At 38.3% G+C, this 17,467-nt stretch overlaps 1 protein-coding gene across 1 annotated transcript; it reads right to left on the bottom strand.

Annotated features, from left to right (window-relative positions):
• Positions 1-495: 495 nt before the first annotated feature.
• Positions 496-16,716, bottom strand: LOC113022286 (caM kinase-like vesicle-associated protein). Its single transcript, XM_026167512.1, has 11 exons — positions 16,432-16,716; positions 8,556-8,692; positions 7,692-7,823; positions 6,382-6,456; positions 6,107-6,245; positions 5,835-5,955; positions 5,653-5,728; positions 5,397-5,533; positions 3,123-3,201; positions 2,925-3,012; positions 496-1,892 (listed from the first exon to the last, which is right to left on the bottom strand). The coding sequence occupies exons 2-11, from the start codon at positions 8,648-8,650 to the stop codon at positions 1,611-1,613; spliced, it is 1,224 nt and encodes a 407-aa protein (XP_026023297.1). The 5' UTR covers positions 8,651-8,692; positions 16,432-16,716; the 3' UTR covers positions 496-1,610.
• Positions 16,717-17,467: the final 751 nt, after the last annotated feature.

The following is a 17,467-nucleotide window of genomic DNA, read 5'->3' as shown; positions in this document are numbered from 1 at the left end:
TTTCTGGTCCCTCAAATGAAAATTTAAGCATCTTCCACTCTGCCACCTACAGTTCCTCCTCTCCTTTTTGTTAGTGCCTCATAATAATAATAATAATAATAATAATAATAATAATAATAATAATAATAATAATAATAATAATATGTTTCATATTGGGTGTCCAATTGAGTTTAGTTTTCAAAAATCACTGAAAATCCAATTTACCACAGACAATTATAGAAGCCCCATGCTAAAGTCTAAAGCTTAAAGGCACAATAAACAATATAAATATTGGCTGGGACATTTTATGAACATGCATGTGTTTGCATATGTTGCATCTATTGTTTGTTTTCTGTGTCAGCAATTATCACAGTTTTTAATTAAATACACTTTCTTGGTATAATATTACTGGAATTGCTGATCTGGTCTGACATTGGGCAAAAGGCATGGATTCTTATACTAATTGAGAAACAAAGCAAAACATAACAACACAATCAAATATCAAATACTGTATCATGTAAGTGAAGGGCAACAGGAGTATTGCTCATTTTATTCATTCACAAGCATTGTAGCAACTTGTTAGCTCAGCTAAAGGTTGCCAAATACACACAATTAAAAAAAATACACATGTATACACATACAATTCAAATATACATAGTCGTACAGAATATGGACTCTGCCATAAACTCTGAGTTTTACTAGCTACGAGTTACAACACAATAACAACTAAAACATCACTCCACACAGAATGCTCTACATCTAGTTTTCAGTGTTTTAAATGAAGTGTCAAAGAGGACGGAACACAATTATCAATACAGCGGCTAAAGACTCTAAACGGAGGCGCAAATAAAACAGCTAAAACATTTCAATGAACTTAGTAAGCATATGTAATCAAGTTGTTCCTCTTGAAACATATTCGTACATGACTGCAACAAATATTAAGGCACTTTAACTTAAAACATATGCTTTCTTATGCCTTAAAATTCTAAGTTGTCAAAAGTTGCCCGGTAGTAGTCATGGTGTCAAATTGAATCCACTGTATTTTATAAAATATTTGAATACCACTCATATTGTACAAGTTTGAAATCTTTAAGACGGCTGAAAAATAATTATTTGGACTTTTAGTTTTATATTCAATTACTTGTGAGATGGTGTGTTGCTGTCTATTTTGGAGAGACTTTTAAATACAACTCTATATATTTATTTTGAAATAAACCTTAGTATCGTTAAATTACCAACTCATAATTTTAGGCCACAAGATATAAACTCAGGATTTTAAGTTCTGAAGCTAAAGTAGCAATTTGCCAAAACAAAGACAAATATATCTATATACAGTGGCAGGTTGAATAAAGTTGAGTTAATTTCACTAAACTACGCTGTGAGTTTTTTATAGTTCTCAAGGAAAACAAACACAACAGAAGACCTACTTTGCAACAAAACAAGGGAGAGTGGCGAACACTATTGAAAAGACTAGTCATTACATAATGCAAAAGGATGAAAGTGAGTTGTTGTGGATTAATTCTGCAAACTGGGGGTAAACTTAGACGGCAAAGACACAATATCATGATGCCAGATTTATTGGCTGTACTGCACATGGGATTGTTGCTCCTCCTTACGTGTTTGACTGAGGCCTAGTCTCCTTTTCTCTGTGGCAACATTTGAGGAACATCACCATTGCACCTTGCCTGCTCTTCCTGTCTGGCTGCACTGAGCAGGGAGAGTGCAGTCTGTGTTTCCGGAGCCTTTTCGCTGCAACCACCTTTCATGTTGGCGGCAACGCCGTCGCTGCCACCTGCTGGAGGAGCAGGAGCACCGCTTGGTGCGTTGGGGTCAGCTGGAGCCCCCGTGGCCCCAGAATCGCCCTGCTCAGATGCTCGAAGTCTCTTCATGAGAGTAGTCACTCTAACAGCTTTCTGTGAGTAACGAAAATGTAGTTCATATAAGATGATTACATACAAGGAAATACATTAGTCCATCTTTTCACTTGTGCTCATCATTGGCAACTTCACTAGCCACTTCATTAGGCACAACTGTTCAACTACTCATTAATGCAAAAATCAATCACATGACAGTATCTTCATGTATTTAGACATGTAGGCAATATCCTTTTGTGCATTGTGCTCTACCTACATACAAGATGTATTCTAATATCTGTAGGTACTTTATATATATTTATATTGTGTGTATTTATAATACAATATAAGATATAATATATAATCATGTAATATAAATCATATAAAACATATAATCTATATTGTATTCTATTTGTCGAACCCTTTTTTTGGACCATGACACCAAAAAATATCCCTAATTTGTGTACAAACTTTGGAATAAATGCCATTCTGATTCTGATCCACTGAGCAATACTGGGAACCAGTAACTCAAGTCTTGAATGCACATCAAAACTTGAACGACATGGGCTACAGAGCAGCTGAAGACCACACCATGTGCCACGCCGCTCAGCTAAAAACAGGAAACCGAGGATACATTTTTCACAAGGCTTATCAACATTGGACAATAGAAGATTAGGAAAAAGTGGCCTGTTTGATTGTAGGTTCATAATTTTGTGTAAACAACATTAAAGCATTCTTCCTTGTGTAAACAATTCAGGTTGCCGTTGGTGGTTTAACAGTCTGCGGTAATTTTCTTGGCACTTTGGGCCCCTTGGTACCAACTGAGCATTATTTAAATGCTACAACCAACAGTTTGAAAGCAAGCAGGTACCATCAAAGTGTGTCTATTCTAAGAAACAGAGTCAAATAAGAGTCATTTTATGGATAAAGAAATATGTTTTAGACAATTTATACAACTAGATATAGCCTGCTAGTTGGATCCTGGGCCACAACTGAATATAACGTATGTATGTAATACACTAAACATTACATTAATTATGTAATTACATTACAGCATTAATTTAATGATGTATACTTCATATGAAGGACTACCTTCCACTTGGCTTTGGCAAAGTTCTTTTCAATTTGTGCACAAACGCCATCCTTGATGTTCTTATCTGAGGCAGCATTGCCAGAAATCCTGAAAATAAGTAACAAAAGAGAGATTTTCCTCCAGTGCCAATCTATTCATCAACTTCATAATTTAACTTGCATTCATGGTACTGTTTACATTTGATTTTGGTTCTTTACCATTCATGGGCTATGGCTTCTTGTGCCGTCAATCGCTGATCTTGGTCCACTTCCATTAAAGATGCCACTAAGCTTTTGGCTGTAAAAAATACAAATAAAATAAACAAACAAACAAGAAATAATATAAAAAAATATTTATACCTTGGACACATCATTTGCAATCTGCCTATTGCAGACACACATACATGCAACCTTGTTTCCAAAAAAGATAAGGAGTTGTGTGAATTCATATGGTTTACATATCACTTGAGTGCAGATGACCTGAACATCTCAACTCAGGATGTGTTTTAGAGAGACCAGCCGGATGTAGCAGTTTGAGACAGCTGTAGTAAACTAGTCTGATTCGAGTCATGTGATTGCTACTGACTCTTTTAGTACAGAGTCACACTGCTGGATTCTGTCCATTGTCTAACATCTTTATGGCAGTATGTTCAAAAATATTTAGACAGTGCTGAGTTTTGAGGTTTGCATATACAGTGGGGCAAAAAAGTATTTAGTCAGCCACCGATTGTGCAAGTTCCCCCACCTAAAATGATGACAGAGGTCAGTAATTTGCACCAGAGGTACACTTCAACTGTGAGAGTCAGAATGTGAAAAAAAAAAAATCCATGAATCCACATGGTAGGATTTGTAAAGAATTTATTCGTAAATCAGGGTGGAAAATAAGTGTTTGGTCAATAACAAAAATACAACTCAATACTTTGTAACATAACCTTTGTTGGCAATAACAGAGGTCAAACGTTTACTATAGGTCTTTACCAGGTTTTGCACACACAGTAGCTGGTATTTTGGCCCATTCCTCCATGCAGATCTTCTCCAGAGCAGTGATGTTTTGGGGCTGTCGCCGAGCAACACGGACTTTCAACTCCCGCCACAGATTTTCTATGGGGTTGAGGTCTGGAGACTGGCTAGGCCACTCCAGGACTTTCAAATGCTTCTTACGGAGCCACTCCTTTGTTGCCCGGGCGGTGTGTTTTGGATCATTGTCATGTTGGAAGACCCAGCCTCGTTTCATCTTCAAAGTTCTCACTGATGGAAGGAGGTTTTGGCTCAAAATCTCACGATACATGGCCCCATTCATTCTGTCCTTAACACGGATCAGTCGTCCTGTCCCCTTGGCAGAAAAACAGCCCCATAGCATGATGTTTCCACCCCCATGCTTCACAGTAGGTATGGTGTTCTTGGGATGCAACTCAGTATTCTTCTTCCTCCAAACATGACGAGTTGAGTTTATACCAAAAAGTTCTACTTTGGTTTCATCTGACCACATGACATTCTCCCAATCCTCTGCTGTATCATCCATGTGCTCTCTGGCAAACTTCAGACGGGCCTGGACATGCACTGGCTTCAGCAGCGGAACACGTCTGGCACTGCGGGATTTGATTCCCTGCCGTTGTAGTGTGTTACTGATGGTGACCTTTGTTACTTTGGTCCCAGCTCTCTGCAGGTCATTCACCAGGTCCCCCCGTGTGGTTCTGGGATCTTTGCTCACCGTTCTCATGATCATTTTGACCCCACGGGATGAGATCTTGCGTGGAGCCCCAGATCGAGGGAGATTATCAGTGGTCTTGTATGTCTTCCATTTTCTGATGATTGCTCCCACAGTTGATTTTTTCACACCAAGCTGCTTGCCTATTGTAGATTCACTCTTCCCAGTCTGGTGCAGGTCTACAATACTTTTCCTGGTGTCCTTCGAAAGCTCTTTGGTCTTGGCCATGGCGGAGTTTAGAGTCTGACTGTTTGAGGCTGTGGACAGGTGTCTTTTATACAGATGATGAGTTCAAACAGGTGCCATTCATACAGGTAACGAGTGGGGGACAGAAAAGCTTCTTACAGAAGACGTTACAGGTCTGTGAGAGCCAGAGATTTTCCTTGTTTGAGGTGACCAAATACTTATTTTCCACCCTGATTTACGAATAAATTCTTTACAAATCCTACCATGTGGATTCATGGATTTTTTTTTTCACATTCTGTCTCTCACAGTTGAAGTGTACCTCTGGTGCAAATTACTGACCTCTGTCATCATTTTAAGTGGGGGAACTTGCACAATCGGTGGCTGACTAAATACTTTTTTGCCCCACTGTATATGCCTGCTGCTGTCTGAGGCTGAGGTAAATAATGGTCCTGATCCCTAAGTGAGAACATACAGGATTTTTTGTTTGGTTTTTTGTTTGCATTCTGTTTTTTTTCCTACATTTTACACAGCATCTCAACTTTTTTTTTTAAAATTTTATAAACAAGGTTGTACAGTCAAATACATTGAGTGTCTCTTACCAGAGTCTGAAATATCATCCCAGTATGGGGAATCAAATTCATAATCCCCTGACAAAATCTTTAGGAAAAGATTCTTATCACGATTATCAGAGTCATCTTCTTCAGCATCATCATAAAAAGGAGGGTTCCCAGACAAACTAATGAGGTAGAAAAATGAGGATAAAAGAATAAGACTTTCTTCCACAAAACTCTAACTTAAGAAAACAAAACAAAACTTGTAATACAAGATACTCTAAGCACATTATGAGCCACTTACAGTATATACATGATCACACCTATGGCCCAGCAGTCCACAGGTCTTCCATATCTCTGTCTCGCCACCACTTCAGGGGCTAGCAGCAAAAACAGGTTTTAAGTATTTTGGCAGGGATGCACTTTATAGTTAAAAACTAAAGCAGTACAAGATGAATTTTATTGATCTGAACTGATTTTACTCACCAAGATATTCAGGAGTCCCACATGGATCTTTAATGAGTCCATTTTCCAGTTTTGCCAACTGGAAGTCGCTGATAACAATTTTGGAGTGCTTCAAGCGATTAAAGTAGACCAAGTTCTCCAGCTGGTTAAGGAAATGAAAGTTTGTTTGTATCATAGAAAGCATATGATCTTAATGAATGCAACCTTATTACAAGGTGGTCCCTGCATACAGTAATTTATTTGGCCAGTGATGACATGCTGTTGTTTTTCACTAGGTGTCAGCAGTGCAGTACCTTAAGGTTTCTGTGGACGATTTTCAGAGAGTGCAGGTAAGCTACAGCTTCCAACACCTGCCTCATAACATTGCTGGTGTCCCTCTCTGAGTAGTAGCCTTGATCTAAGATCCAGTCAAAGACCTCTCTGCCTGTAGCACTGGCAAAAAAGGACACCTAGATTTAGTACGTCACATTTTGATAATACTCTAAAACATTTCACAGATTCAATAAATCGTTTCTTTTGTGAGAGTTGAAGAGGTACAGTGAGCAACAAATGCCCCAAAACTACTCACAGCTCCAGGAAAATAAAGTACTCTTTCTTTGTTTCGAAGGCGTCAACCAGCTGAAGGATGTTGTGATGTTTTACCCTTTGAAGGGAACAGGAGAAAGATGCAGTGACGTAGGTGAGGTTACATGAGAAATAACTGAGTCAGAAAGGATAACAAAATCTCAGTGGTACTCTGTAAAACAAGAGCATAAAACAAGGTAAAGCTGTGTAACTGCAACAGGCAGTTTTTTCCATTACGTCAAAAACTGCCAGCATGGCATCACCACGGTCTAGCTCATCAGAGGGTGAATTTTTAGAACACCAACTAAAACAGTGCAGGCCTTAGTCAAGCAATGACAAATCACCACAATAATATGTCAGTTCTGGGTTCATAAATAATCAACATCTAATGAATTCCTTATTAAACTGATTTGGGACCAAGTATGCTGATTGTTATTATAATTTCTTGTCAGTTGCTGGTATGTTGACCTTTATTATGTATTATTTTTCATGCAAATGTGACAATTGAGTCCTTAGACATCACAATAGGCCCACCGAATGTTACGTGTCATAGAATCTCAGGCTTTTAAAAATAACGTTTTACAGGATAAGAATGGTGGGAGACCCAATGAAAAAATCCTGACCAAAAATGTTTTTAGTTCTAATTTTGTCAGGTCCAATACCCATTTGTCACTAATGAAGACCTCATCTTAAAGCACAGCTAACACACTACTTTTATTTTATTTTTTTAAAGTGATGAGCAGTAGTTTTGTTTTTTTACTCATCAGTAAACACTAGATTTAAGCTGCACCTCTTGTGCTCTAATAAACATTTACGAAAGCAGTCCATGTGGGATAAACCCATGTTTATGGTAATGCCATGCCATCTACTGCAATAGTTATGCTCACTGATCTCTCTTTTTCTTCTTCTTCTTCTTTTTCTTTTCTTTTTTTTTTTTAGCAGATTTTCAATATGTTAAAAAGGCATAAGTCATAATTTGGCTGCAAAATAAATATATATTAAAAGGATAAATTAAGGAGTTTACTTCTCAGCTTGGTAGATGGTAAGTAAATTTTGAACATCACCGGACTTATCCTTTAAGCAAAAACAAATATGTATGAAACTTGCAATCTGACTTTACTTGACTTTACTCTGTTTGTCACTTTTGCAATATACCAAACTTGAATATTTTGGCTTTTTCACCACAATGCCCCCTTTTTGGTATTTTTGGCTGAACTCAGAGATAAATGGTCATTTCACATCAGCTTTGCTTCACTGCCAGGTGGCTTCCACACCCCTAAAGCTCTGAAATGAGCAGCGCCATACTTTACTTACATCTTCAAGATCTTAATCTCATTCTTGGCAGCTTTCCTGACTTTCCTTCCATCCTTTTTGTGGAACTTTTTGCATGTGTACATCTTTAAGGTGTTCCGGTCCTTCGCCCGGAATATCTCACAAAACTCCTCTCTGTGTCAATATGGAAAAAAAGCAAACATATATCATATTATGAGTCAAATTCCTCAGAAGTCTGTACTAGAGATGGCATGATACCACTTTTTTATGTCCGATACAGATACCGATATCATAAATTTGGATATCTGCCGATACTGATATGAATCCGATACAGTGTATTTTTTTAATGAATAAAACTGTTTGTGGGCCAAAAACAAACAAGAGAGACGGACTCGCGACAGAAAAGCTGATCAGCTGATCATTGATCAGTTTCATGATTGAAGTAGCAACAGGAGAGGGAGGGGAGAGAAGAGGCAGTCGCTCCAAATATCGGTTGTTAAGCTTAACGTGGGACTGCTTTACAAACATTCAGAGATGAACTTACACACTTGCTTTACTTCTCTCTGGGATAACTTTCTTGGAGATGAAATGCCGGTTTGGCAGCACGTAGCGAGGCTCCAAATGCTCAATCAGACCGCCGACAGGTCTCGCACGCCACAGCCGCTCTATCACGTGAGGCATACTGCTCCGACGTGCTAAGGTTCTGAGCTGAGTTATGCCATGTCGCAAATTTTGTGAGGTGCTTTTGTGATATTTAATGGATCAGATTACATTTTTTATTTCTCTCCGATATCCGATCCAGTAATTTACGTCAGTATCGGAGCGATACCGATACGCGATATCGGATCGGTCCATCCCTACTATGTACACACTTGTCAGCATTCAGATAGGGAAAAATTTACTCACGATTTAACAATTTGTCCGAGGTCATACTTGTCGGTCACCTCTGAGGGACTGTTGTAATCCTTCTTCTCCCCGAGTGTCAAACAGCCAAATGGCATGGCAGCTCGTGCCCTAGCCGGGGAATATCTTGCCAACACAACCTGCCAACGATGGGTAGTAAGTGAAGAGATAACATATGAGTATAGCTTTGTTTTGAAAGATAACGGCATAGTACATAGTATTTGCTAAATACTGTAAACAACATTATTGCACACGAGTTTTAAAAGCTGTGCTAAAAATTACTTGAGAACGAAATAAACTGTTTCATTAATGACACTAAAAGAAATAGGGGGAATGGTTTCTCAGCGATGCGTTTAGCATTAAATGAGTAAATGCAGTAAATCAGTGCACACATTTGCAGGAAGCAAAACTCTCTTTCTCTGGAATCTTTTTGGTTGTACATCTGAGACTAGGCAGGCATAATTGAGCTTGTGGGAGCAAATTATTTCAAATTACCACAAGAGAAACACAACATAAAAATTTAAAATTTCAGTAATCTTCTTCGGGGAACTCAGTGAGACCGGCAAGCGTGCTTCTTTCCATCCTGCTGTGAGTCAGCCCTGCACTGCAGGAGCAGCAGCTTTCATTTGTCTGTTTTCTGCAGTAAAGAATATTCAGGTGGATCTGACCTTGTGCAACAGCTGACATTTTTTCTGCTTTTGTATATGCTAAACTGCTTAAAATTTGGAAAAGCTGTTGCCCTGTTGGCTTTGAAATAACAAGAGAAAACACCACAATATTAACATATAAACCCGTACATGTTCACTGTCAACCAGTAGGAAGAATTCAATTATAAGAATTAAGAAAATATACGAGAAAATCTATTAGAGAATAATATTATTGTCCAAGTACTGTACTACAACAAAATAAGTGGTAGTTTATGATCACAAAACTAATGAATAACATGCAGTGTAAGCCACATGGCTTCCCAAAAAGAAGTTCAGTGCCTTCGTTCGAATACGTAACTGTGTGTCAGACAAATATTATAATGCTGGAAAATGTGAAATCACATAGGATAATTTATTAAATGCTTATCTTTTTTGGTCAATCTTCCCAAGGACACCAACAGAGTAATGTAAAACAATTTAGACTCTAATAATATAGTCTGTGATTTATACAGCGATTTTATGGTTTGAGTCAAAACACTGACAGGTTCCAACAATGTGTATTAGTTCTCCATGTTCCGTGAACAACAGCTTCCACACACATCATGTATGTGATCCATCCATCCATGCATGGGTGGCGATTGACTGATTGGAGCCCATCAGAGATGTTACAGGACGAAAGAGTGAAAAGCTGAAATCCTGGGTACAGCCTGGACAGGTTGCCAGTGTATTTTCATGGAGGTTTTATTTAACTCAGTTCTGCAGAAATCCCAGGTTCTGAACCACCAATTAATTTTCTATAACACAAATCTCGATATGTTGTAAGATAAACAACATAAATATGAGAATTTTCAGTATATGGGAAAAAACTTTTACTAAATATGTCAATCATACATCATAAATAACCTACAGCTTTCATAAATACAAAACACTTTGAGTGCACTGGTCTCTCTAATGACCAAAATAACAGAGCTTACAAATACATAACAACATAAATCCTTAACTGTAGGATAAATGACTGCATGCAGGATGACATTTCCAACTGTATGCCACAAAAAGCCCAATAAATTAAATTCACCCACATGAATTCCTCTAACAGGTTTCTATGCCAATTTCACAGCCTGGCTACATAACCCCGCTGCTTTTTTTCATCATGAAAATTGGAGCACTTTTATGGACACAGAGTGATCTAACACTGGATCATTTGCTATAACGTGTTCTCAGAGCAACGGCATTTTGTGTCTCGCCTTTGCTTTGAATTAGTTATCTACTTTGCTTAGAGACTTTCTGTCTTGTGAGATCAGTGCAAGCAGCTGGTGGTCAAAGTGTTTACCAGCTGGGCTTCTGGTTTCAATTCTAGGTTAGAACTCAAACTTTGCTTTGAAATTACACATAACTTTAAATTCTGATAACCTGAGCTGATGCGGCTGAACAAGTCCACAACTGCCAGCTAAAATTACTGATGACATAGGATCTGTGTGTGGATAACAGACTATTTTTTTGGCAGGCCTTACAATGGAAGTAGCAGCCAGTGCAGAAGAGTGGGAGTACAAAAATTCTGACTGAGGTGTTGAGTGATAGCCTCAGTCAAGACCAGAGATAAAGATTTCTCCCGGCTGCTGCATCCAGTAATATCTGTAGTACAGCAAGGTGTAACATATTTTAAGAAGATGTTCTTTCAGTGCACTTTTTAACAATGTATTGCTTAAGAGTAATTGTGAATCAAGATAGCACCCTCGAGTCGAAGACACTGGGATGGTGTAGGTGACCAAATGTTCTCAAGGAGACTCTCCAAAGACATCTATGGGAGATAGTGACGCTGCAGTATCTGAACGCCTTATCTTTTCTAGCGATATTCCAAATTTTAGCTTCTTTTTAAGCAATCTAAGAAATGACACAAGTCAGGTTAATATGTCACCATAAGGCTATTTAGTGGTTTAGTGGAAAGACACAGTTTCCAACTTCTTTATCGCTTGGATTTTGTGTTTGCAAAGTGCTCTTTCAGTAAACAAATTGATAACAATTCTAAAATGCAGCATCCTTTATTAGACTTCAGCAGATGACCTTTATTGCATTTTTTACACATCTTCTATCTCTACCTGTATGTACTGTAAAATCTTTGACGCATGAGGTTCATATCATTAGTACTAGGGTAAGCAATGCAGTAGGTAGTTACAGTACAACTATTATTAATTTAAGAGCTATGTAATTGTGTGTGAATAGGAATGCGGACACATTATGCAAGTTACCAGCATTTCTAAGTCACTGTTACTTATGTGGTAAAAAGTAATCCACCCACTCTTTGACTACAAACAGGCCACTTTTATTTTGAGCACGCTAAAGTGAAGGTGGGGGTCAACTTGGAGTAGCCAAAGGGATCAAGTCTCTTCTTTTCAGCCATTACTTTTTTGTTATTTAAGTCCATCCCAGACTTTACTCAAGGTTGTGTTTTTTCTTCAGTGTGCGCAAGCAGGAGATGTTTCCTGGGGGGTGAGTGAAAGACCGAGAGTGCTGCAAACTAAAAGCACGCGATCCATCTCCTCCTGCAGAGCTCTAGCCTAAACAATTCCATACTTCAGTTTACCATTTGCCTGGTGAAAATGCAGAACACAACAGCGTGGCTCTCCTCTGTCCTAAAGGGGCGAGCTTTCACTTCTAGAGTATGGGAGCGTTTGAAAGATATGCCCAAGCTAAATCACATCCTCTGCATCAATCTGACAAGAATAATACCCAGACTCACCATTAGCATTTTCTCTCACTCAGATTGATACAACTCTGTTGTCTGGGTATCAGAATAATTTCTTTTCATTATACATACACCAGTCCTGTAAGGCTCATTTAGACCAACGGAAGAAAACATACTACGTACGTGAGGACACAAACGCACACATTTTGCTTTCATTGTTTGTGTTTATTCAACCAGAATTCATGATCTTATTTACCCTCACTTATAAAAGGGCTTGAACAAAAACTAGGCCGCAAGCATATTTAGTAAGGTCTGACCAGAGTTTTAAGAAACACACATTTTATCTCATGGCCTCTGTTTCTCACCACACAGACAATAGCTACCGCAGAAAGACAGACAATATCATGAATGCCAAGCAGAATTAGAAGGTAAGGCGGATGTCAGACCAGTTAATACAATTATCAGACCTCACAATGAATCACAGATCCCTACACCTGTTCTCATAAGCTTGAGTCACAGGACGGCTCAGCAAACAATAAACAGAAATATGGCAAGTTGGGCAGAATTTTGTGTGCACATGTTTTTTCCCCTTTCAAAGCAATCTTTGAGATAAGAAGCAGTTCTTCAGCAGAAGACAGAAAAAAAAAGATAGAAGACACTTGACTATTGCTGAGTCAGGGGTCTTTTATCTATGCTTTTTGAAAGAGCTGAATGAAGTGCTCTTCAGTAATGGGGATGTAAATTATGTCTCAAATTAAGTCGCTGAGCTCAACTTAAAAAAAGAAAAATATAACTAGCGACACCCTTGGTGAATAATGACAAAGGCAGAACGGTGTGATTAGAAAACAAATTAATAAAAAATAAAAAAAAAGATGTCACTGTCCAGCTGCTGATTGGTAGCATACAGTAGTAGCTCAGGTTATTTTGTTTTCAGTAATAACAACTTTAATATACAGCCTACAAAGCTGACAGTCGTGATGCGTGGGGTTTGAATAGACATCTTTTTTTTTACAGAGGTTTTGCAACATTAGAAACCAAACACAAAAAACTCCCATTTCTATGCTGAAATGGGATTTAAACAAAAGTGAACAAAAAGGTCAAAAATGTATAAAGAAAAAGAAAAAATGATCCCCCTGAACTTGAATGTGATGTATAATATCTGACAAGAAACCAAGAAGCAATTTGTGTTTAGGTCTCTGTCCTTTTCATTGACTTTGTTGTTGTTATTCACTAGCTGGAGTTGCATTTGTTTTATTGATAGTGACAGTGGGATGAAATGTATGTATGTTACAAAAATGAAACTGTGAGTACACTGAGCCATAGAGCTGCAGTCGCATAATGCTCCCACTGACCCTTTATTAAGGAAAATAAATTACATGCATCTGGAACACATTACCAACTGGACATGGTCCTGCCACAAAGGGTACTAAAATATAAGCCTTTGTCTGTAAATATCATCCTAGGGCACATCTCAGCTGCCTACCACCGGTCTAATTTTGAAGAATAAGATTAATGAGGATGGATGGCACTTTTTCACATTGCGTTCCAGCAGTTGCACAACACTGCCTAACCTTAGGGGACTATTATGATTCAAAATAAAATCTTTGAGGGATGAGGCATGTCTGCGTTTTTGTTCTGCTCATGCTGATGTGAGTTTGAGAAGAAAAAAAAGCCTGGAAATTTGCATTATGCATTATATTCTAGCAGTTAAAAATGACAGCAATGTATCAGAATTTTAAAATAATCAGTGTTTTTAAGCAGTCTCACCTAGGTTGCAGTGCCTGGATGGCATGAACGTGTTAAGTTTAAATATGGCTAAAAATAATAACCATCATCTGCATTCAGTAAGTAAAAAAAAGTATGACTGTGGAGCTGGGTGGAAAAGATTTGGATATTTTATTTTATGTGTTAAAATACTGAGTTCAACACAATGCCAGAAGTTTATAAATTTTAATTTTAAAAACATCCTAAATAAAAATTAGATTTCATGAATTTACTGATTTCAGCTTGCAATTGTCTTTTTTTTTTTTTTGTAATTTAATGAATTGGCATCATGAATATGTACATGAAGTAATTTCATGTGTTTTTATGCGTTATGCTTCACTCATTTTGCTTTATTAAATAAACTATTATCTAATAAACCCTAAAATACTAAGACATTATATGTTCAATGTTCCTGCAGTGACATTGTATTTATAATCCATCTTATAACTGCATGTTGTTTCACTGTAATAAAGCTTTGTCTCTTTTGGTCTTCTAAGCAGCATAATTGATATGCTGAGTCATGTTGAACAACTGTGATGGAAACTGGATGATGCGTACCGATTTTCCCCAAAGCAGACGTTCATTTTACGGATACTATTTACTGTCGTTGCCTTGTTTACTTGTTTTATGTTCTAGTAGACCACTAGTACGCATACTTCACAATGTAATGGGTGTGTTTGTGTAGGAGGTAACAACTGACAACCTCTGAAGGCAGTTTGGAAGAACATAAACCTTTTTTGGGGGGGGTCTGGAGAACATTTTTTTTCTTTTACTGTGCTTTTGTTGTTAGGTTTGCCCGTGACATTTTACAGACATGACTACAAGCGTCCTTATTTATTCCTTATTTATTTATATATTCATTTTTAAATAAATGTTTCTTGCTGCTATTTTGGAATTGGATTGTTTGTCAAAGCCATGTGAGACAGTGGCAGCAGGCCAGAGCTGTGGATTTGGCCACAGCTGAGGCTCTTCAAAGGAAACTGCTTGGTGACAGGGGGCAGATGGCAGTGATAATATCTGAGCCAAATTTTATAGCTTGTAATGCTTCATTTATGATAAAAATGTCCCTCTTGCTAGCTGTGAATGCAAAGCACACATTTACATTTTTCATTTTCCGACACATTAAGGCAGAAATGAACACAGGCGAAAGAAAAGTGTTTGTTTTGTCCCAACCCACCCAACCCCACCCCTCCTCGAACGGCAGGTCCAGTGAGGTGGAGAAAATTGTTGAGTATGAATCAGTCCTTTTTTGTGCTTGCTTGTGCAATGCACTGACTCGTACCATTCAACTCTTTTCTGAAGCATCACTGGCTCATCTTACCACTTTCTTCTGATGTTGTTTTGTTGCCATGGTTTCCAAGAGCTACAGTATGCATTGTGGCACCGTCTGTACAGAACAGCTCTCTGTGCTCTCACTGGCATTACTCCCCAAAACCACTGCCACTTCATGTGACCGAAACTCTATTAAAAGAGTTTACAGAACGAAACTTCAAAAATATTAACCGAGGTAATTAATCGAGAAAGATACTGAAGCTTGTTCACCACAATACTCTGACACTATACCAGAGCGGTGTATGACCCAGTTATCAGACAGCTACTTTAACCTACTGGAATGCACCACTGCATAGAAATATTAAATTCAGTGTATAGCTTGCTACATGAACTGAAAACCACAGCTCTCTTCAGGTAAGCCCTTTCCACACTCTTCTCAGTGATGAATCTTTTACTGTTTCTTGGAAAGAAGAACCACCAAAGCAGAGTGTGGTGTGTCTACATCTCTGTTTGTAAATATATGTAAATACTGGATATTCATACATGCACATTCTAATATGCATTTCCAAATTCTGCATTTAAACACAGCATCTCTTATCACTGTATCATTGTATCAAGTCTCTTGTTTTCTGCACCAGGTTTTCCAAACTTCTGTGCGCTAATTACAAATTCCCACTCCTTTAATGCTGTGTAATTGATCCAAATCCGTAATGACTAAAATGACACGTCACTGCAATCCTTTCAAGAGCCACTACAGGTATACAAGGGCACCCTTATGGCTTTCTTTTTTAAAAATGGTTTATTCTAGGAGACAGTCACTTGGACTGTTGTGCTTCTTCTGGGAAAGTGTTCAAAACGTCAAAGCACTCTCCCTCCTTCTGGGGTGTAAGAAGTGGTGGCCAAAGTAAGTGGGGATTGTAAGCTCGCTGGCTGTGAAAAGATGACAAATAATGACAAGGAGGCATGGACACCGCGAGACTGTTAAAATGTGAACTGAAGAAGTACTGCAGTCTGAGTGCAGGGAGAAGACGCCTTATGTAAATCTGGAGCGCAGTTTGAGCAAGTCTATGAACTACCGCTTCAAAATTTTAGATTTTGAATTAAGTTATGATAATGAAGAGTATATGCAAACTTGCCATCGGCAGCAAAACCGATTTCACCGTTATTAGTCTTCCTATAGGAATACACTGACAGCCCAGTAGCTCATGCAGGTTTAACAGTTTATGCATAGCTCAAAAAATGCGCTTAGCACAGGTTCGTCCGATGTCACCGATCCTGCTGTTTTCTGAAATCACGTGAGAATGTCTGCTATTCCTACCAAAATGTTTAATTCCTCCAAAAGTTTTCAAAACATCTCGGCTGTGTTGTGTTTTGGTATCAAAGACGGTCATTCGCGTTACTGAATAAATAAACCTCGGAGAACATCCCTCAACAATTTCACTTATCGTTTTTGTTTTCAGTGTTTTGCAGTCTTATGACACTAATCCAAATTACGCAAACTGTACTCACTTACCTTCAACGAAGTCAACTGGTACTCGGTAATCCAAGTCTTTGCGTAATATTCGAGTATTTGACTGCGGCTTCACTTTTCTTTGGATGCATCCACTGATGTCCCAGCGTGCTATCACAGAGATATAAGATACTCGAGCGTTTCCAACAAGTCAGCGTATTCACGGGAGTATTACGTGAACGTTTGATGGTAACCGCGGACTATGATGCAGAAAGGAGGGGAAGCGTGTGTGCGCGCGAGTGCGACCCACTGTGTAGCAGTGTTTGGAGCACTATATACGTGCACCACTGCATCAATTATGTTTTGAAAGCAAAGTATATTTAGGGAGATGTCTCAAAATGGGGCTTGGAGGAACAGGAAAAAAAAAGCTTCTTTTTTAATAGAACGAAAATCTCGTTGCTACTTCCACGAGGAAGACTGGAAGTAATTCCATTTTAAATGGCCATTTCCTTTCATTAGATTTCTTTCATCCCTGAAGAAAGAAGGGTGCAGCCTACCTTTAGGGTGAACTTTCAGTACACCTTGTGGTTAACCAAATAACAGCATATTTAGTCATGAAATTAGAGTTGCAGGAAGATACATAGATAAAGTACCATCATCAAAGATCAAGTAATCCTGCAAGATGTTTGACTGGAAAACATCTCAAACACAAGCAGCACAATTCCATCATGTATCAACGAGACTAGGGCAGTACCTTCAACTTCACAAAAACTGCAAGCTGTCTATGATATATTTTCCAATATATTTTCCAGAGTATAGCCTATACTCATGTTAAAAACCACCTGCTATGTTAAGCAACTGACTAGGAGGCAACATGCTTTCTCCTTTATTTCTCCACAGAGCACATTCATATCCATTTTTACCAACTTATTAAAGTGTATTGATTTCTGATGCCTTTTAATTTGCTGTGATGAACTGGATTGAAGGTTTATGTCCATGCAGCTCGATTGTCAGATCAAACCGAAAGCCAGGGAGTACAAGAATGCCAGTCCAAAGTATCTTTGGGAAACAACTGGCAGTAAAGTGAGTAACACAAGAT

This window comes from Astatotilapia calliptera, chromosome 5 (genome assembly GCF_900246225.1).
Source record: "Astatotilapia calliptera chromosome 5, fAstCal1.2, whole genome shotgun sequence".
Lineage (NCBI taxonomy): Eukaryota > Metazoa > Chordata > Actinopteri > Cichliformes > Cichlidae > Astatotilapia > Astatotilapia calliptera.
Note: the sequence above shows the minus strand (reverse complement) of the source record. Positions and strands in the feature narration are given on the sequence as shown.